The 23383-nt window shown below is 37.6% G+C and overlaps 1 protein-coding gene across 2 annotated transcripts in view; it reads right to left on the bottom strand.

Annotated features, from left to right (window-relative positions):
• The window catches only part of ANGPT1 (angiopoietin 1), a 258402-nt gene that overhangs the window by 34633 nt on the left and 200386 nt on the right, over window positions 1-23383 (bottom strand). For both annotated transcript variants that reach the window (XM_067290417.1, XM_067290416.1), the window contains 2 exons: window positions 22636-22737; window positions 6510-6676 (listed from right to left, as the gene is read on the bottom strand). In XM_067290417.1, the coding sequence (XP_067146518.1) occupies window positions 6510-6676; window positions 22636-22737 (269 nt within the window). The remainder of the gene's footprint in view (window positions 1-6509; window positions 6677-22635; window positions 22738-23383) is intronic.

Consider the following 23383-nt stretch of genomic DNA (forward strand, 5'->3'; position numbering starts at 1 on the left):
AGATGTGTGTGCAAGCTGAAATTGCTGCTGTTCAACATCCAGCACCAGTATAAATCTGCCTTCATTAAGGCAGGATGCTGGATTATGAATTGCAGTGCCTGAAATGCCAACACATGGTTACTTTTTCTGGTTATTTCTGGAGGGTGTGAGGACACAATTCAGAGCAGTATTGTGCGTCATATCTGCACAGCTCCTGAGAACAGCATAGCAAACATCAACAAAATATCAAGAATGGGTTAGGTAGAGTTGGTTTAGGAAAAGAGGATAGGCTATGTGTCTTCTGGAAGCCTCTTCCAGCCTAGCTCTGTTATAATGCTTCAATTACGAAACACTGCACTAAATGGAGGCTTGTAACCTCTGCCTGTTCTTACTCTATGGACATTTTATTTGCCGCAGTGCAAGACTTGCAAGGAGACTGACAGACGTAGTTTTCATGCTATTTACAGATAGCTCTGTCTTTAATCATTTTTTGTAGATATGAAGTCGAATGATGTACAAAAGGAAATTAATCCTTCCATAGCCTTCTCTGATGGAATGACTGGCTGGGTAGATGAGGGGAGAGCAGTGGATGTTGTCTACCCTGACTTCAGCAAGGCTTTTGACACTGTCTCCCATAGCATCCTCATAGACAAGCTCAGGAAGTGTGGGCTGGATGAGTGGACAGTGAGGTGGATTGAGAACTGGCTGAATGGCAGAGCTCAGAGAGTTGTGATCAGCGGTGCAGAGTCTAGTTGGAGGCCTGTAGCTAACGGTGTCCCCCAGGGGTCAGTACTGGGTCCAGTCTTGTTCAACTTCTTCATCAATGACCTGGATGAAGGCACAGAGTGCACCCTCAGCAAGTTTGCTGACGATACAAAACTGGGAGGAGTGGCTGATACGCCAGAGGGCTGTGCTGCCATTCAGAGAGACCTGGACAGGCTGGAGAGGTGGGCGGAGAGGAACCTCCTGAAGTTCAACAAAGGGAAGTGCAGGGTCCTGCACCTGGGGAGGAATAACCCCATGCACCAGTACAGGTTGGGGGTTGACCTGCTGGAAAGCAGCTCTGCGGAGAAGGACCTGGGAGTGCTGGTGGACACCAAGTTAAGCACGAGCCAGAAATGTGCCCTGGTGGCCAAGAAGAACAATGGGATCCTGGGGTGCATCAGGAAGAGTGGTGCCAGCAGGTCGAGGGAGGTGATTCTCCCCCTCTACTCAGCCCTGGTGAGGCCACATCTGGAGTGCTGTGTCCAGTTCTGGGCTCCCCAGTACAAGAGGGATGTGGCACTACTGGAGCAAGTCCAGCGAAGGGCTACAAAGATGATTAGGGGACTGGAGCATCTCTCTTATGAGGAAAGGCTGAGAGAGCTGGGCCTGTTCAGCCTGGAGAAGAGAAGGCTGAGAGGAGATCTTATCAATGTGTACAAGTATCTGAAGGGAGGGTGTCGAGAGGATGGGGCCAGACTCTTTTCAGTGGTGCTGAGTGACAGGACGCGAGACAACGGGCACAAACTGAAACACAGGAAGTTCCATCTGAACATGAGGAAAAACTCTTTCACTGTGAGGGTGACAGAGCACTGGAACAGGTTGCCCAGAGAGGTGGTGGAGTCTCCTTCTCTGGGGATATTCAAAACCCGCCTGGATGCAATCCTGTGCAATGTGCTCTAGGTGACCCTGCTTGAGCAGGGGGGTTGGACTAGATGATCTCCAGAGGTCCCTTCCAACCTCAGCGATTCTGTGATTCTGTAATCACTTAGGTACTTTCAGGTTATTGAAGTTTTCATTTAAGGTGCAACACTGATTATTCTGTGTCAGTTATCATTTATTATCATGCATTTGCTGCTTCAGCTCTCACGTTCTCATCTCAAATTTGTGCTTTGGGATCATCTGGGATAAATAGATTTTATTTTGCATTCCCAGAAACCCTTTTGGAGCTGTCTCATTTTGAAAGAGAAACAAGTATATTTTTAACATACATGTGTTCAGCATTACCTTTTTTAATCATAGATTCTTTAGGCTAACAAAAAGTAGTAAAGAGAATACAAACAGCCCAGAGAAAAAACAGAACCCTTCTGAAATCACCAATTGGGAGTTATCCAGAGTGAATCGAACTTTGCATAATGTTGAGGCAGGATTTTGGAAAAACAGCATGAAAATGGTTTTCCATATTTTCTCAGACACATTTTATCACAATGCAATATTTGTATTCCTTTTTTAATTTACTGTATTCAAACGTTAGATCTGGAACCTTAATATTTTTTTTAGTATCTTCCAAATGTACAAGGTACTTCCATAGTATAAATGAAAGATGTCCCACTTCTATAGCTTTTCCTTCCATTTCAATATGCTTTCTCTATTTTAGATCTCCTTGATCTACTGCCCAGACCTGCTTGGAAGCTTGTCTCTTTCTTTACTGGTTATTATTTCTACAAGCTCTTAGTGAACTTGTATAATTTGAAACTAATGTAGAGTACAGCCAGCCTACGGTCACCTGCTTTTGCAAACAGTGTTGAAGAAGAAACGTTTAATGGGGATCACTAGCAGAAATTCCTAACAGCTTCCAGAATAAGAGAATGTCTAATTTGCTTGGCAGAATGACTTCAAATAAATAGTGACTGAAAATTTTAAAAGGTATGCTGCTCCATGCTTGATGTGTTAAGAGCAAACATAGCAAATGCCTGACAACTGTGAAGGAAAGGAACTGTGAGCACGAGTTTGAGAACCGTGCTTTTCAACTTCAGAGGCATCATTTAAATTTGTAATGACAGCATCCTCAGATAAAGAGAAAACAGCATTCTGTGAAGAGTTGCCAGCTGTTTAGGGCCCAGTAATCAGGCTTATATTTGGCCTGCCTTCTGGAGTTATTTCTATCACAGATGGTGATGCTGGCAAGCAAAATAAAGAGCTTTTACATCATAGGATGCATTTTTGTAGTAATTTCTCAAAGAGTCCAACGTCATTTTTGTTTGCAAAATGTCTGTGGACATATATCTGTATGGATTAGGCACTAGTGCATTTGTCAAGCATGAATAACAATTTAGATTTCCATGTGGCTTACACTTCATTATTTCCAGAGCTGTCAGCCTGTTACTCGTTTGTTTTCATTAAATATTCAGATATGTTTCATAAAAAAATGAATGAGAAATTCATTTGAAACTCCAAGGATCAACAGGGAGGAACAAAGGCTCTTCAGCTCTTCATGTTTCCCTCTGTTTATTCCGGAATAATGGGAATGGAGCTAATTCCCCATTCCCTGGACAGAGGAAATTCAGTTGTACCTTAAGGAGGCCACACAGACAGCTTGAGCCAAGCATGTTCTGATTTATAATTGGACTATGGAGTAAGGTAGGAACCAAAATTTTAGTCTTTTCTTATTCTCTAGGCAAATCCCTACTGATATTTGTGGAAATGTGGCTTGAATACAGACAGCAGAATTCAGCCCTGTTACCTAATTTTTTACTTTTTGAGGCCTGAACACCATTTCTGTTCAGATTTCTACACTTTTGAAGTATAACCCTTCTGGTCTTTTTGTTCAGCAAGAAGAATTTTCATGGATCAGTTTTCACAGTTGTTTCCATGTTCAGAAAATATGATTTATACTGCCAAAAGATCTCCCTTTCCTCTAATGAAAGCAGGTTTTACTTTCCCTTCCTAAATATTTCCCTGTTCCTATAGATTTCCTGGAGACCTAAACTCATTTGGGATGATTTTCCAGGGCTTCTTTGCTGTCCATCAGCATATTAAACCTAACCTATTTAAGACATCTTCAGGTGCCTGTTTCATCAGCCAAGGCAGAGTTGAAAATTTGATACCAAGTCCCTTAAAGGCAAGGTCCCTTCTTTGCAACACAGTTTATTATAGATAACAACATAACAAAATATGACAGAGAGATTACATCTTGGGCTAGGGCTTGTTCTTTGGTCTTGAAAGTAAGTTCATTTTGAATGGCTAGACTTTCTTCCCCAACAAAATAACATGGACTTGTTCACAGTCTGTATTAGGAAAAGTCCTGGATCCCTGTGGTATCCCCCAGTTGTGTTCAGTAATTGCCCAGAAAAGTGCTAGCTGGATTAGGCTAAAATGGTGTCGTGAAAAGGTCAAACAACTAAATATATAGGCAACTGCATGTCATTTCTTAAGCTCATGTCCTGGTCTTGGTAAGTAGTAAGCATCAGAGGCAGTCTCAGGTCATAATCCCCAGCACAGGCTCTCAATAGGACAAACAACATAGCCTTTCCCCAAAACTGCTTGCATCTTCCTTTACTCCATGCGCTTCACATGCACTTATGGTCAACTGAAATCCCTTAGGCATTTCGAGGTTGCTCTGCTATCTTATCAGAAATACAGTCTAGCAGTCTAAAACAAAATAAGAAATTTTCTCACTGTTTTGCCATGAATGAACCCAGATGAGTCCTGAAAAGAAATCCTTCCTTATAAGTTTTAATATAAGTTACGTTTTCACCTTTCTTTCTGACCACTCAACAATACTTGCTGTCCCTATTCAGTCTAGAAAAAATGTGAGCGATAATGATATTACTTTTGTTAGCAAATTTAGCCACTATAATTGACCCTCAGAATAATACTCCTGGCACCTTCTCTGTTTTTGGTCATAATCTTTAAAGATACGTGTAACTCTGTGCTTTGCCTTTTTTCCTCACCTCAAAAGTATTTGTTCTACCTTTTCCTCATATTTTTAAACATCTTTGTCTTCTTCTAATGTTATTTGTAAAGCTTCACATAACAATCCACTTTTATACTGTTGTTTTTTACGATTCATATAAAAATTTCAGGCCTCTCTTTGGAGAACTTCCCTTTACTTGCTTATTTTTACTCTTAGCCTAAGGGATCCTCAGAATGGGTTCCCTACCTGAATCACGAGAAACTGCATGTCATGGACAGGACCACACATGACGATGACAACCGACTACATACAGCAGGCTGTGCACCTTCATTACTGCCGAAGCTCTCCAGAGGATCTCAGAGTCTGAGAAGAGCACCTTCAGGGTTCATAGTGCGAGCCATGCTATACACATTCACCTATGAACATCTGCATCTAGACTTCCTTTACTGTCAATGGAGAAAACAGAAATTTATGGAATATGTCTCATTCTGAAGGACCCAAAAACATCTAAAATAAGCCAGATGAATCATATCCTTGAAGTTTCTGTTTCTCACCACTGATTATAAAGTCGAAGGTGATTAGATCAGTTGCAATTCTGCTTAAATATGTTTTTCAAGCAGCTGCCTGTGATGCACCTCTAACTGAACTACTTTACCTAGATACTTCACTTGAATTGTGCTGAGGCTCAGATCTATAGTTCACATCCAGTACTTCTACTCAACATATTACACACACTGGTCTGAATATTTTTATTTCCACTCCCTCAGGAAGAAATCTAACGTAGCCCAATACTGCTTCTTTTCAGAACATCAGAGATTACATTATATAGCCTTTTGGACAACCCTGAGTCTTGCATTACACAACTCCAATTACAGAGCTGACCTTTCTGTGCTGTGTGATGTCTTTCACACTATGCAGGAGCTCAGTTCATACAGATAACTTCTCAGTGTAGCCTCTGCTCTTCTATATCACGCAGTAATGTCCTCTGACAAATCCAAGAGGACAAGAGCAATGTCCCACCTGGAGAGAGTCTTGTCAGCAGAAAGAGCAAATCACTCTCACCTCCATTTCTCTGGGGAGTCTAGGAGGTCAGCATTTCTGGGAGTCAAATTACTAGGCTTTAAAAATCTGAATATCAACCCTGTTTTGCATTGTACAACTTGAATGCTTGGTTTTATAGTATATTTGTTTCTATCCTAAAACTTTTACCAGCTAGATGTGCTGTAATAAATAATTTTGGATATTTTTCTGTGTCATTTTTTTCCCCAAGGTTGTATTGTCTGTTCAGAGGAAGCAATGATTTAAAAAGGAAAAAAAAAAATTTAAATCACTTAGGTCAACCATATCACCTGTTTCTCCAAGCTTTTTTAAAAGTTGGCAGGTTTTAAGGTTTCTGTATTTTTTCTTTCTTTGCTTTGAAAATATCTAGGAGAAAAGGATAACAGGAAGAAGGTTTTAACTTCATATGCCTTTTTCAAGCTATAATAAATGGCATAATGATGATGATGAATCAAGTACTGGTCATTTTGTTATGCATTTTGTTTCTTCACAATAAGATGCAGCATTCTGTCCGTCAGACAGAAATCTTCCAAGTCTTAATGAGAAATTCATTTTTTTTCCTACTCAAGCAATTTTGAGTTCAGATGCTCTTTTATGTGCCAACAGTTATGAATTTTAAACAAACAGATCTACCAGGCAGTGAAATCAATAGATCATTCCTTATTCTCAGATACGTTAGTTTCCTTCTAACCTTCCATCATGGAGAAATTAGTTTTCTATTTTATTTTAACCCTCTTTATTCACTTTACATAAAAATTAGTATCATGTTATTATCTTTTCTCGTATTTAACAAGCAAACAATGAACAATATTTACTACTCAGTATAGTCAAAAGAATTTGAGTAGATTCTTACCTGTAATTCTGCTTTTCATTTCCTATGTGAAATCTGTCATACTGTGAATATGCCTGGTTTCCTTCCCAGTCCATTAATTCAATTCTTAGAGAATATTGTCTCTGACTTGTTATTGCAAAGATAAATTCATTCCCCAGCCAATGTTCACCTGATGGGCTACCAAAACCCTAGAAAAAAGTTGGCAAAATAACTAGATGTAATTATTGTAATTGATAGAATATTTATACAATAATAAAACCATCATTAAATTTTACCTATATATTCTTATCGGTAGTCACTTAGCTTTCTGTGCCTCACCCAGCTTGGGTATCTCTAAAATAAGTCTATCAATACCTACCATGTAGGACTGTTGTGCAGTTCTACTGATATTTGCAAGGGTAGTTGAGGTTATCAGTTGAAAATCACTTTCTAGTTACAAGTTATTAATAGTATGATGCTGTATTTGTACATCCTTTAATGGCAATACTGGAAATAGTCATCTACCATAATATGTTTCATATGAAGCTAAACCTATTTAGTGCTAAGACTGAACATAATTCTGTCATAAACTATAAAAGGTTATAAAAGGATTAAATTAGTCTAGATTATACACTGAATTCCAGTTAATTACAGACTATAGTTCATGCTTTACTATCTAACAGTGAATAGATCATTTCCTCTCCTGCTGAGTATCTGCCACAACTGAAAGAGGTTTTTGGTTTAAAATCCTCTTCTAATAAGACCTCCTGGACAGAATACTGTCTGTGAGTGATCCTCAGTTGTAATACTCATTTACCTCATTCATGATGCACTAAGGCTCATAGTTTGGCTATGACAAAGCTCTTTTTTTTCTCATCCTGATGAGATAGGGATAAGGTATCTATATGTGTCATATTGCTTTGAAACCTTTAACTTAAGGAGTAAGAAATACTGCCACAGACTATCCAAAGCAGAGGAGACAGTGTTGTAACTTTATTTTCTAAGAATGAAAAGTAAACAATAGTTTAAATTTTAAGGTAACTAACTTTCTCACATTTCATATATTCAGATGATCTTATTTTCAGTTAACCAAACTACATAATTTTCAAATATGGAAAAATAATAATAAAAGCATAATTAGTTTTCCAAATGCATTCCTGGACCTATATTTTTGTGCAACTTCCAGTTTTTAATATTGTTTATGTTCTAGTGAATATTTTACTATATTAAATTTATTTTTTAATGTAATAAATTTAATTTACCATATATTTAAACTACTTTTCATTTTAAACTATTAGTTCATATCTGAGAACTCTTCATTTCATTATTTTTCAATTAAATAGTAAAACTTATTTAAATCTGTAATCTTTACTTCAGCTTGTGAAGAAACATTTCAATATGATTATTTCATGCTTATCCATATTTCTTGAGTTTGGAAAAATGGAAAATGAAAATCTGTGGGTTTGCTTATAGTGATGTGCCAGGAGTGTTTGTAAAAGATCCTTATGAAAAGTTCCTGATCTAACTGAATAAAGGATTGCAAGATTTTCTTGCCTTTGATAAAAATTCACCTCCAATTACTATGTTATGACTGCCAGATATTAGAAAGGAGCAAAAGAAAGGAACAAGAAAGCAGTTCTCCTTTTGGAAGAGACTAGATTGCATCCAACATCAAATATTTTTAGGAAGTTACTATCCCTTCACACTACCCACTACAGTATTTAACAGATCACATTTCCTCTTTGTTTCAAATGATGAATTAAACCATGTGATCTGCTATTGACTGATTCAGCATAATTTTCAGGAATAAATGAGAACATTTCCAGAAAGCATATCTTTGTTAAAGCAGGGAATATGAAGAGACTTTCTTGGTACTAGAAGTTGTTAATAGGGAATGTGTCTGTGAGAGCTTTTGCTACAGCATTGGCAAGAGATCAATGTCCCCTGCACAACGTTTCAGTCACTCCTCCTAATGTAAGATAAAAACACCGAAACAGCCCTTTCAGCCCTTTCTCTCTTTCATTCCCTATTGCACTACCCTGCCATGGTCCTGACCAGGCCGGGCAAGCAGGGATGAAATCCGGGCTTCCCAGAGGTGCCCATGCAGTGTCACTCAGCTGCAGTGTGGCTAGGACTTTACTCAGGCAATGCATAGGTATCCCACCTACAAACTGCTAACGAAAATTTAATTTGAAGGTTTTAGAAACTTAAAAGTTTACAAGTGGATCTTAAAAATATTTAAAGGAGGCATTGCCTGCTGTTCCCAAAGAGGATTATCTGTTAGCAGTAGAAAGCACTCTGATGAGCAGCCATGTGCTTATAACATCAGCAGATCTGAGCAGGCCTTAGGTGTTCACTGATCCCAGAGGATGCGAGGACGTGCCATGCTCAGCCTTGCTCAGTGTACTGGTTTATGTTTCAAGCAGGCGTGGCTACCTTTCAGCTCAGAGAGCATCAAGTGATACCCATGGAGAAAGTGTTTAGTCTGCAAGGAGTGCAATTCAGTAGTTTGTGGTAAGTCTCACAGAAGACTGAAATTGAAATATAGAAGGATACTGTTATTTGGCTTTTCTCTTCCTGCACATTATTTCATTACGGCCTATACTGGTGGTATCTAATATTGGTGATATCTTGCCTTGCCTATGTCAACCTGCCAGTGCGACCTCCTCCTCCCCAAGCCTTCCCATGGCGGTGCTTTCATCTCTCTCACCTTCAGCTTTGATTGCATTCTCATGCATGTTTGACTTCATACATATCTGACTTCTTAAAACACAAAGACTTGCTCCTCACCTGCACAGTCATGTTCCTGCCTACAGCTGACATATTCCCCTGTGGTTTTCACAGTTTTCTATCTGTCCCTTTGTTGCTTTTTTCCTCTTTCTTTTGGCTCTTTCTGGCTTTCACATGCAGATGGGCAGAGCAGTCGCTCCTGCTCTAGCCATTTGGGAAGAGCCGCACCAGAAAAGCCAGCGGTTTGCCTTTGACATCCTCTGTCACCAGTGGTCGCGGCCACGTGTCTCAGAGGAAGGCGAAGCATACCCTGCAGTGACCACCCAACAGGCAATGTTTATCCCTATAACCAGAAGCCAGAGGTTGATTTATCATTGGAGAATAGGTGTTTATGTGCCAGCCAAAATATGCTTCCTTGCTATCTGTATGGTTTCTTGCTCACAGAAGATCTACTATTATTCTCACCAGGTCTCTCTCTTTAAAAGATTTTCAGGAAATTCCTTCTCCCATTTTTCCAGTGCTGGCAAGCAAAGGGGACTCCCCTTTGCACTGTGGCTCTGTTGAATTATACTTGTCTTATCTTATTTAGATTACAGCCTATTCAGGATGGAGTACATGTGGCTTTTTTAACATTATGTGTTCCCATATGTGTTCTATATAAACTCCAGACACCATATATAATTGTTCTGAAACGATAATCATTTTCCTTCTTCACATTCACACTTCCTTCTCCCTTTTCACATGCGCTATTATGCTAGGATGAAAATCTGTCACTAAGTGGTTTGCTCTCCTGACCAGAGGAAATGAAGTTGCAACAGAAGGGAAGAGAAGGAATATAAAAAGGAATTTAAAAAAAGTTATGAGGAAAACTACCACATTAATTTTGAAAAACTGAATCGTTTTAGAAAGAGGTACAACTTTACTGAAACTCAGATTAGAAATGACGAGATAAAGGATGATTCACATTTCATTTGTGCTGCTGAATCTCACCTGAGTCATATTTTTGTTTTATTGAAGAATGAAATTCCTGAAACCAATTTTCATTTTCAGTGTAACACCTTTTTCATTAGTATATATTATATAATCTTTTGAGGTTGTATAACTTGGCCTGATTAAAAAAAGAATTGTTTTTGAGTTTGTGTGTTTTTCTGTGGCAACTTATTTTTAATCAAAGTCCTTGCTGTTATGAAACAAAACCAAGGAAGTAAACAGAATATAAAAAGTAACTTTTGAAGCAAGGAATGTTCATAAGGGGAGCTGGTGTATTTTCTTAAACAGCTAATATGGCTAGAAAAACAAACAAGGTTTCAGGCGCTCTGAACTTTCTTAGATCTAAACCACACAGGAGCAGTACATTTCTGTTAAGTACAGGGTTGGGAACAATTGCTCAAAATATAATTTCATTAAGCCGAACTCAATTGTTTCCAAACTTACTTATTCAGTTTACAGCCTCTGTTTCAGACCTAAAGAAATACTTATATGCTTGTTTTTTTCCAGATACTTTGGTTGGCTTAATAACTACACAGCTTTCCATGGGTATATTTTACACAGAATGTCCCCACTACAAGAGCACTACTACTTTGACAACATATGTAAGTTTTCATATGCAGAGGAGAATGATATATTTTTATCAGAAAGGACTGAAAAATGTGAATTAACTTTGTACTAGGCTCTTTTAATTGGCCTTCCAGATCTTGAGCCTTCAAAGTACATTTCAGAATTTTATCTTCAAACACAAAATCATTATTTTTTTCAGCTAGAAAAGTTAAGGTAACAAGCTTGTTCAATTTTAGGCCCACTAGTCTGCAATTTTCATGCAATACCTTTTAAACACTTTTGGCAAAGGGGTAGACTTCTCCCAAACATTGAGGTCACAAAAGTTTCAGAAGAATTGGTCCCTGGGAAGAGCTGCCTCTGAGAGAGAGGCTGAAGCAGAAGCTCAGCAGTGGCCAATCAGCACACACTGGTATCAGCCAGCCAAGCACAGATGCTCAGCACATATTGCCTCTGATGGCCATTAGACATCTGGGACAGATTCGAGGGATGTAAAAGGGAAACTGAAATTATTGCCACAGAGAATCTTAGAAAATAATAGGGATTTAGGGAGATTATTAGCAATGAGAATGGGACTTTTGTGCAGGGGTACAGGACAAAAATCCACAGCAAAGCAGACCTCATTAATTGTACTGTTCATGAAGCAATTCAGTAATTGTTTAAAGAAATGGAAGCATTTCTCTTAACAGCATAGTTATGTCTATACCACTCTTTAAGGGGTCAGTCCCAAGCAGTCAGATGCCTGCAGCCTCTCCTAAGACCGTGTTTGCCCTCTTCTATGGACAAGGTGTTCGGGCTTGGGAATGGCAAAGAGCATACTGGTAAATCCCAGGAGTTAAAAATTAGGAGTCACCTATTCCAAATGCACAGTTGTCCTCAAATATGCTTGTTTTCCGTCACATATTGTCTCTCTCAACATACTCATCATTTTTGGGCATTTATATTCCTGTAACAAATACTTCTAGAATTTTTTTGTGTTAAAATGCTTTATACTTAAACTGAATGAAGTATATGAGGTGATCCAAGTCATCTTCAACTATCCATCTACTTACAAAAGGAAAATCTGTGTTTCATGAATAGTAGATGCATTTACAGCTAGCTACTTTTAAGTCCCTCTGAAGTCCGGTGGGTTGTAAGCAGCAATCCAAATTCAGGTTTTAAATGACTAAAGCGACACTATTTTATCATTAGCTTTCTATATTTCATTCACTATGTTTGTTCCAAGGAGAGGGATTAATTCCTTAAACTTCTGCATTTTATTCCAAAAAAATCATTTTGCTTTTCCCTTGAAATTTGCATAATGTTTTAGGATGACTGGAACACCGGAACAGGTTGCCCAGAGAGGTTGTGGAGTCTCCTTCTCTGGAGATATTCAAAACACGCCTGGATGCAATCCTGTGCAATGTGCTCTAGGTGACCCTGCTTGAGCAGGGGGGTTGGACTAGATGATCTCCAGAGGTCCCTTCCAACCTCAGCAATTCTGTGATTCTGTGTGACTGGCAAATCAGAGGCTTTCAATTCCTAAGGGAGTGGTTGTCAGAAAGGTCTTGTTGCCAGTTTTAATCCCATTTACATACTAGGACAGACCAAAGGAGTTTTCTGATTCTTTATGCCTATTTCTATACAATAAATTCTGTAAATTCTGGCATAGTCCCCAATCACTACATTAAAAAAAGTTATAATAGTAATTTTCTGTTGTTCTAAATACATTAAAGCACTTCGAAACACAAACAATTGTATCATATTTTATAAGCTGTACACAAGATAACATCCAGGCTCTCCATCACTTCATTTCCAATTGTACAGTGATTAGCAGTCAAAACTACTAACACAGTCATGAGTAGAAAGAAACTGAATTTAATACTAGTTTTAAAAATGATCTGAAGAATTTACAAAGTTGATACTTATTCAAAAATAATAAGTATGGTGCAAAAGAGTTTTATTAGCTTTGGCAAAATCTGTGGGGGTATTCTACTTGAATCATGTTACTCCAAGTTCATTAAACAATTATCTCTCTTACTTTATTTATTTTGTCTGATAATGTTCATAGGAAGCTTTGACTTTTTATAGACAAAACAAATTGAAACCAGACACAGTCAATATATCCTATGGGTTCATCTCCTGTCAGACAATTCAGTGAAGAAAGCAGATAATAATTCAGTGTTTTACAGCAGCAGTGTCTTCTCAGAAGCCATAAAGAATAATCAGCTCCTTTTGCCTTAGCTAAGAATGTGGAGCGGACTTCGTTTAAGAAGATAATTTCTAACAAAGGTCAGTATACTTCTTCATTTCCATCACATCAGAATAATCACTGTATTTTTATTTACAATAAAGTTGTGGCCTATAGACGTGACTTTAACTTTCTTCAAAGAACAAGTGTGTTAAGTAATTTTAAGTTAAAGAATGTGGTAAAATACTGCTAAATATTCTGAATTATTTCTATGAAATATCAGCAAAGACTTGGTGGAAAGTTTTAAAAATATGTTTGCATGGAAGCCAGAAGTATCTTCTCAAAAAAATAAAAGAAAATTTAAGTTACTGCCGATCTAAATGCAGAGCTGTAATACAGGACTGTACTTGTTATTCTAAATTTGAAAAGCATGTCTTGAAATCTTTTCGATATCCTGCAGCAATTCAGATTGCTGTACTTCTCTCTAATCCAAATATATTTGTAGACATACAGAAACCGGGTTCACTTATTCCTTTTCCCTTCCCAAACACATACAGAGTCAGTGGAAACAGACTGTCTGGTAAGGAAGAATCACAGCAATAGACTCCAGGTCTGAGGCACAAATCTTATACACGTACTACTCCAGCAAGGCAAGAGGCCCTCACAGCTCAGTTTCTTACAGTCATCCATATGCAACAGGAAGAGCCAATGCCTCTTCTGCAGCAGGCCTGAATTTAAATCTAACTTCCTTACCATTTAATTAAAAACAACAGAGAATTTCCTATGAAGGCATGTTAGGTTGAGAGCTTCTCTCCAAGACTGTCTTCTTCAGTCTAGTACAAATGGATCTTGGGAACACAGAGACCCTTAGTAAATGCATCCAAGGCAGAGAGATGTGTTTTAAGGAAAAAAAAAAAAGGTCAATTTTTTTATTCTAAGAAAGACAAATTGGGAGTTTTACTTTAAGAGAACTTTCTATTTTTTTATTTAGAAATAAGTAAATTTTATTGTATAGAGCTAAAAATTTTAAATCTTAACAAAAAAAATCAGAAGCACTTCTGTTTCACTTTAGATCAAAAAAAAAAAAAATGGAGGTAGGACTTATCTCTGTGTTTTCACAAAAGACACAGATTCATCCAAAATAGCAAAGATGCTCATGAATACAAATATGTGTGTTATAGAAAATACAACATTCAAATCATCTATATCTAAGTTTGAGCAGGGACTTGAATATTAGCCCGATAACTCATCTAAATACCCCAGGAATCAGACTTGTAGATTGCTCTTCTTTCTCTTGCTGGGGCCCTACTGGAGCACTAAATAATTGAATGAGAAGAGAAAAAGACAGACACCCGAGTCAAATATTTATAGCACTAATTTGACACAGGAGACCCAAGCTGAAAGGCTGCTCCAGTGAGTCCCAAATGGAAGAGATCAGACAGGAGATGCTTGTCCCTGAAGAGCCAGCAGTGTCGTGATGAGATCACAAATCTGGGATGAGGGAGGACAGCAGAACAAGTACCTGAGAATCTCCCGTATGGCTCTACTGAATGTTCAGATCACTAATTAAAAAAAAAAAAAGTCAAAATCTCACCTGACTCTTGTAAAATAGCATTTCCATCTGTTGGCTAGAATGCTTCTTTAATAAATATTAGTCTTACCCATGGTGTTCTATTAAAGGTTGTTAACATAATTAAGCTGAATTGTGATGTCATTAAATAAAATTTATTAAAAGTCTGACATCTCAGGAATATCTTACATGGTTTGTTTTATTAAGACCTTTTGGTAGACCAAATGGCCCTACTAACGCATACATTAATGGTGTTAAATTGAAGCACCGAAGGCAGAGCAGACAAGTGACTATATAGTTATGTGTCAGTACAACTCTTGAAACTTATGTTATCCAGTAAGATTTACGTAGGGAAGACTATAACACAACAGTATAATACAGTTAATACAAAACTATGTTCCAACACAAGATTGTGTTTAATTTTATCTCCAAAAAGTAAAGATGATTCCTTGGGTAGTAACGTTCCCTTTGGTGCCCAAACTAGTGTGATCCAAAGCCTTCTGAAACAAACACTGTTTCTTCATTACTCCTCTAGATCGTGCTATAGAAATGCACACTATGGATTAAGCTTTGGTCGGGACCAGGTATCACGAGCATGTTTTCATAAAACTGAATACCATCTCTCACCACTTTGATATCACTCTGTCTTCACTGAACATGCTGGATTTAGTCCTCAGTAGAAGTAAAGAACATGCTGTCTCTTTCTATGAGAAAGTGAAGCTGATTAAAGTGACAATTATGTGAGTAATAACTTCAGTCAAAAATGAGTTTTTAATAAAGTGGCATGGTACGTGATTCTTTATCAAAGAGGGGTGGGTCTCCATGAAAGGCATTACTCACAGAGTATCTTAAAACACATTCCAGTCACTAAAAATCATTTCTTTATATCCAAATTACTTAGTAATGTTTGAAAGAAACAAATTACTTCCATGTCTTCTATTTCAGTCACTTCAAGTAAACAATTTTTTCAGATGTAACCAACTTATCAACTCATGACTTTGAAATATACTATCATGAGAAATGGACTTGTGCATACATCTTACAAAATATTCACGTTTGAAGTGTGCTTTTTTAAATCCCATTGTACTCACAACTCACTCTCATAAGTTTATCCATTTAACATAAAAATTCAAAAGAGAAAAAAAACTGTCTTGTCTGTTTAGACTATAGAAGCAACATGCCTTCTCTCTTTTCCGAGGACATGAATTCCCTAGTTCTTTCCTTTCTCCCAGTTTTCTACCCTGTCTTCAAATTCTTCATCTGCAGTTTGGCCAGTGATAATATTCCACTGCACTTTACATAACTCTTCACACTACTAGCATGAATGCACTACTAGAATGAATGCAAAGCTGTTTCTGCAGAAGGAACTATGGAGTATGCCTCTAGCAAGATAGGTAGATAGATACATGGGGCACAGACAGCGTCCCGAGGGCTTTTCTCCTTCCACAACACATCCCTTTTTATTCCCAAACCATCTTCAAAATGCCTCCCCATGTTCTGTTCTTCAAACCAACAGTTCTTTCCTTTCCGTAACACTCCTCTCATCCATCCAACCTGTTCCACTAAGCCACAGAGGGAAGGAGAAGCTGTTCTGAAGAGGGCTCTGAGCAGCTCCTGCTGCTCTGCAAATCTGAAGAAAGTAGCACAGAATAATCCATATGCTAACACCTAAACTTTCTCATCTCCCAAAACAAGGTAGCCTCATGCAAACTGCCATTTGGGAATGATCTAATATCCCATCTGATTAGTTATTATTTGGGGAATGCTAGTTGAGTCAGACCAAAACTGCACTAAAAAAATAATGGTGCATTTAATCTTGCATCACAAGGCTTTGCTCATATCTAGGCCATAGCCCTTTTCAGTGTGTTAGTACAAATATGGCCTAAGAGTTGAGAAAGAAGGAACTGAGTCAAATATCAGTTCTTACTCATGCTCCATCTGCTGGCTCCCTTCTGTGCAAAAGAGAGAAATACAGAAGCTCTTGTTAGCAGGAAGACACAGGTTATCATTATAAGATCCCATTAACTAGTTATCAGAAGCAACCATAAAAGTTTGCCCTTAGGGTGATCACAGCCAGACACTTTTGAGGTAATAACAGTGGAGATGAAAATGTCATGTCCCTATGAGATCAATCAACAACCACAGTTTTAAGGATTATACATCTGAACATATGCTCATTAAGTGTAGTGTTCTGGTGTTTGGCTCACCCTTCCTTGAATTACTGTTTGCAAAGGACAAAAAAAAAAAAGTGACTTGAATGCAGCTCAAGCCAAATTGAATGGAGAAAACCTCTTATTGTCCTGAAACTACAAGCCTGTTGGTAGCTAGGGATTTCTAGCTCCTTTGTGTATCCATGTTTTCCACATGAAGATAAAGTTTTCATAATTTTAGATTCCTGTCAAAACTTCAAATCTTAACTGGAAAGTTGCTAAGTGTTGTTAATTCCTGTAAACATCAGTAGCATCTGTCTTAAGCTCCCTAGTAGAAATTAATTAAATTAGGCAAAGTTAGTCTCAATGGCCATTTCAATACTTGACATGTTGCTAATCCAGTGAACTACATTATATACTTTAAAACTTTAGCAGCAATGAAGAGCCAAGAAATAAACTTTTGACAAATTAGGATAATATAAAATAGTCATGGAGCAGTGTTCAGAACTGTTATTTGATAGTATTTGACTTTTCTTTTATAGAATACAAGTATACAGCAAATGGATCAGTAATATCAGACTAATACAAATGCAAAAAGTATGAAGATTTCATGGCCATATCAATGCTTTACATAGCTTAATTACTTATAATTCACAAGAGGACACAAAATTAATTCAGAATAGCTAGCTTTAACATAACAGAGAATTATGAAATATACTGTTTCCATAATATGAGCATTTAAATTATGTGCATTTTTTTCAGTCAAGAACATTCTACTTCACCAAGCCATATGGTTTATGTAATTTTTGTTTTAAAAATAAACACATTTGAAGTTGTTTTCCACTAAAATAGTGGAACAGGAATCATGAAGCATACACAAACAATTTCGAAATATGTCTTGTGCAGTGCTTTCATGCAGTCAGCCTCTCATTTGAAAAATAAAGTGGTGAACATAATCTAATGTGACTGGAAGGGATAGGAGCTCTGTCTGTAGTTGTTTGATTTTTCGTGTTTGGGGAAAAAAAGAATGTGCTCATACTTTGTAAATGGACAAAACTGCATTAGAGAAATATCCATCATCAATTACAGTTCCAAAAGGGAACAGTACAACAGCTTGAGTTTTTGCCTTTCTGTTCAGGTCAAGCACAATGTTAATTGTGGTGAGGACCTTTTTCCAAGAAGAATAAAAGTGTGAGTTAGTATTGCTACTGAAGCAGTATGGAACAAATAATGGCAGAGCTTAGAGATAGGAAAGGTGGACCAAAAGAACTATAAGGAAGCTGATAACTGGAACTGAAATTTTCACAAAAGGAATTAAAACAAGAGCTAAAACAGCTGGAGACCACAAAAGGAATTAGGACACAAATACTGGACACTTTTGCAAATAAGAATTAAATTTAAGTAACATCTGGAAGCTTTCAGAATGGACTCAGAGATGGCAGTTAGAAATAAATCTTTGTTCAGGCAGACCAAGAAGCCCAAATACACAGCTTGCAGTCTGCAGGACTTGCAAGGACTGGCAAGATGAACACATGAGGTGACTAGCAACCTGACTGTCATGAACCAGAGGGTGCTTCAGGAAATGGCCGAGATCTCTACTCAGGCTAGAGCTTCCTTATAAACTGTATCATGAATATTAAAAAGGGTAAAAAAAAAAAAGTCATGCCTAGAAGGATATCTGTGGCTTATAGGCCACAGAGGAAGCCAACTGTCTTTTGGGTAAGCAGAAGACATGGAACACAGGACTTGTTATCCCAGTCATAATTCACTGAGAAGGTCAGGTTATTCCAGTTAACATATGAAAATGCCCACTAAAATTGCATCCAAAAATATTTTCTGAGAAAATTCTAGTAACCTTTTCTGTGGTCCAACTCTCAGGGTGTTGCAGAACTTAGGCCATGGAAAAAATCTAAATTGTACAGCTCTGGTATCATCCCAAATAGGCACCATGGAGCTAGTCATCAACATTACCCAACAGCTTTATAGCTGTTAGTTAAAAGAAGAGAAAAGGAAGAAATCCCAACTGAAACGGTGATTTTGTAGACGTGCTTTTCAGGCACACGCAGATGCTGGTGATGACTCTAAGATAAGTTGGCAGTAGACTTGTTCTAAGCACTAAGCTGGTGTTGGACTCTCAGATCATTATCAGCAATGTGAGAGTAAGGGCTGTGGAATTTACCACTGAGCTTCAGTCTTGCCTCAACGAACCAAAAGAAGAACCCACCGCTAATCAGGAAGATAGGAGATGGTTGCCATAAAGCTTAGAAATACAGCTGTGGATCTAATATGTACAAGTGATCCTAATCTAGCCCATGACATTATGAAAGATTAAAAAGGTGATAGCTTTCTTTTATTAGAGAAGGGAAAATAGCAATACTGTAGCATCTGAGGAATGCAGTACAATTAAATACTGACATGCAGGAAAAAAAAACAGCTAGGGAAAGGATTATTGTAAGCTGGCCAAGGCACGCAATTTCAAATACCTATTGAGAGGCTTTCTCCAATGACAAAAAGCAAGTAAATAATTTTAAACGTCTGAGGAAGCCCCCAACAGACCTGCCCCCCAGCAAGCCCCCCTAGGAAACTGATAGCAAATGTTTGGCTTTTGAGCTTGGAATAACTTCTGTGAAATTCGTGGGAATTATTAAACTAGACATGCTAAAAGGCTAGGGAACAGTGAATCCAATACTCAATCACCTAATTTGGCAAAAATGGAGACAATGACTGGGAAAGGTGAACTCATCCAAGAACTGGAAAACTGGAATTTGAGCAAGAAGTCTCAATAGCCAAGTTACCACATGAGTTAATAATTTGTTTGGATTTCATTATTGCTAATGACTGCCTAATAAATGCCAGAAACTATGTCTTAGAAATTCAGCCTTTAGAAACCCCCTTTCTAAAAGTGGCTCAGGTTTGCAGATGGCAAGATACAGGTTTTACAACGTATTTTCCTTCCAGAGGTCAAAACATTAACAGTGTTTTGCATTCCCACTCCAAGCAAGGAAATATGAATGGTAGAAACCCGCTTCATGCTGATCTTAGCTACTGTTGCAGCAGAAATTATTTGATGTTCATCTATAAATGTTTCTGATAAGCAGCAAACAGCACAATGGAGAATCACAGTTGCAAAATGCGAAAGAGCAGATGTAGTAAACACCAGTAAGAAAAGAATGGGAGGATACAGTCACAGGGTTTCTTCTGAACTTCTTCCAATTTGTAAATCTAAATGCACAAAATCAAAGTGGCTCAAGAGAGTTTGGAGTCAGGAATGAGTTCTTAGAAACAAAGATATAGATTACACCACTACATAAGACTGACACCAAAACCAAGTGTTACTGATAAGCACATACATTAAGAAAGAAGATATTGTACAGTGGAATAAATCTGCGTAAGAGGATTTGTTTTCATTAGCTATTGTTTTAAATACCAAAGAAATTTTAACTTGATTTTCCACAGTGGAGATTGGGCACCAGTGGAAATGGACCCAGAAGAACAGGAGAAAAAGCACCACTCTTATCAGAATATCACTGATGTTGTGACAATTTAAGTATGGCTTGAGCAATGTATTTCCCACTTCTGAAAGATTTATGGCTACTTTATATCTCTAACGTGTTTCCTGTGCTGGTGTTTGCAAAGCATGCTGAACATGCTGGTATACTTCCATGTGAGCTGAAGGCACCCAGCACATTTCAGGTTAGTGGCCTGAGTTCCCACCCAGCTCAGAAACTGGCAATCAGTGCTTACTCGTAACTCTGACCAGTTTAACATTTCTGCAGATTCTTCTCCAATAAGTAAACATATTGCAAGTAACAGAGGCCCCAGAGACTTATTGTTATTAAATTGTTATGTTTTTTTTATTATTTCTGTTAGATTTGGAGCCCTAGTGAGATACAAACACAACAAGAATGTCTTGGCAAATTGGAAAAGCTATGTCTGAACTATGGGTTGAGGCACCATATCTTAAGTTCTGCCACTCCAAGCATGACCACGTACCTTCCTGTCCTCCCACTGCACTACCCTGTTTCCATTGGAAGAAACCCTGGATAGACATGCCAGAAAGGAGTGGTGACATGATCCAACAGACCCTGGCTAAACAGTGGGGGATTACAGCAGGGGTTCTCCTGCCTTGAAGCTCAGACACGATCACATATTCCAGTAACATGCAGAACTTGCATCAGCCCAGATCATCCAGAGTTTGATGATAGGCATAATCACAGCTGGGGGCTTCAGCTAGCTACCTTGGTGAAACAGTTCAAATGAGCAGAGACAAGCCTATCTATATCCTGTCCTTCATGACTAACAGTATAGCTATCAGCAAAAGTACAAAATACATCCTTTTTATTTGGTAGAAGTAACAGATCTCCTAGAAGACTATGACTTCCCTAAAGAGAAACAAAATTAATTTGGACTGCTGGAACTCCACAAAATCCCAATAAACCAACACTGAAAAGGTTCACACTGTTTCAAAGAAAAAATAGAGGAAAATCTGTGACTATGTGAAGGGGTATATATGTTTTCCCACATGGGAAAACTTTAAAAAGAAGGGCTGTTCTTATTAAACGATCTAAGAAAAAGTGTAGAACTAAACTGAGCAAACCTCAATAATTCATACAGTATTCATAAATTAAAACAGCATACATATGTAGAGAGCAAGTCAAGTTGCATGTACAAATTCAGATTTACTCATAAATAGAACTCACAGAATCTTCAAATTTCTGGTTCCCCCAAAATAAATCGATGTTTTATATTTATTTCACTTTATTTCACCAAAATCAAATCAAACAGTTCTGAAATTTCCTGCTAAATTAAAACTGCAAAAGGAACCTGATTTTTTATTTTTACAAATTCTAAAAAAAAGTTTCCAAACCTTGAAAATCCATTCAAAAATATCTATTTGTCATCCTAATCTTATTTTACTTTACATATTTTATGAAACAGATTACATCATCTGGTTATGCATAGTAGCATGGGTCTGATCACAAGGACCCAAAAGTTTAGTTTTACCCCTATCATTTATATTATCAAGTAATGTAAAAAAGTTGAAAGGAAAGCATCTATAAAATCCAAAATGACATTTCAGTTTATTGATCTGATACTACACTTTTTTTTTTATGAAATGACAAGGCCTGTAATGGAACTTTTCCCCATAGAAATTTTTACTGAACTGAACTTTCCTTTTTTTAAACCATTTTAAATTCTCTTTCATACGGTGCTTTTTAAACACTGTTGTGAAGAAGATTTTCCTATCCCAGACTGATAACACAGTTCTAGAAACTACACTGGAAATGTCACTACAGAATTCACAGAAATCAAAGCTTGTCCTCAGGGACTTATGGAAAGAAGCTCCATCAGGATGTTTGAAAGGAAACAGGCAGGGAAGAAAAAAATCAGAAGTTATTTATGTTGGAGTAATCTTTTTTTTTTTTTGACTTGGAAAGGGAATATAGCCTGCTAAAATCATGTCATCTGTAATTTTGTAAGTTATTTATTTTCTTTTGATCCTATTTGAAGTATCATCATTTCCAGTACATTGGATTGATTGGCAGAGGCATTGTGTGGCTTGGGATAAACCCCAGTAAAACTTCTCATTCCTGTCTGAGATGCTCCAAGTTTTAAAGGAGTTCCCCTCAGTTGAAAACATCCATGCATGAGGAGCATCATCAGATACTTATTACTCCTTAACATCACAGCAAGTCAAAACTTCCAAGGCACAGACAGCAACAATCTTCACTGCATATGCCTAGGCATGGCCTGGTTGTAATCTCATTAACCGATTTGAAAGCAATTCTAAGTTATGCAGAAAAATACACAACTAAGTATAAAGAGTACAGATATTTTAAATAGAATCAATAATGAGAAAAGGTAGCTCATAAAAGAGTGTAGGACTACATCATACTGTTATAGGCAGAACTATCTGCTGAAGAATATGGGAAGTACTATATGAAATACAGTACCCCTATGAACTATAATGCTATTCCACATTTTTCACCTTACCATTTTATATTCTTTCCAACCTTTTTGGAAATCCAGACTTCCATCTTCTCGGTGTTGTATAACTGTCCATCCTCCTCCTGCAATTTCCATATTGCAAAAGACCTATGCAGCAATAAAAAAAAGAAGATACTTGGATTAGAATTCTGTCACCTTAGAGAGAGAGAGAGAAAAAAAAAAAGGTATTTGTGAATAATGGAATTAAAGAACTTCGTCTTCATACGGATTCACCCCTATGCCCCTGATGGTATCCTCAGTCCCTTCACGACAATAACCCAAGCTCTCCCGATGTCCACTGTGATTCATCCAGCAGTCTTCCATACTTCCAGCACATTAACCAAGCACAACCCTCTGTCATCCTCCTCAGAATCCTCAGCTTTCAGTATTATTAATTAATAATTAATATTACTTTCGGTAATATTTTGTAGAGCTTGTAGCAGAGTATCATTCTAAGAAAGAATTCTTAAGAATTCTTACAGAAAATAGCAATTCATGGAATCCAAAATGTAGCACAGATGCAATTACTCAGTTATTACTTTGCTCTGTATTGTAATGTTGTCTACTGCGTGTCAGGAAGTACTGAAAACATGGGTAATCTATCTCGGTCTAATCCGCCTTACAGCTGAAAAAGAACTTAGGTAAGAGCAGGTTTAAGAACAGAGGTTTCCCAGATAAACCTGAAAGTTAAGACCAGTACTGAACCTGTAAGATCATATCCTACCACTATTCCACTAATAAAATTCTAAATTAG

Source organism: Apteryx mantelli, chromosome 2 (genome assembly GCF_036417845.1).
Source record: "Apteryx mantelli isolate bAptMan1 chromosome 2, bAptMan1.hap1, whole genome shotgun sequence".
Taxonomy (NCBI): Eukaryota; Metazoa; Chordata; class Aves; order Apterygiformes; family Apterygidae; genus Apteryx; species Apteryx mantelli.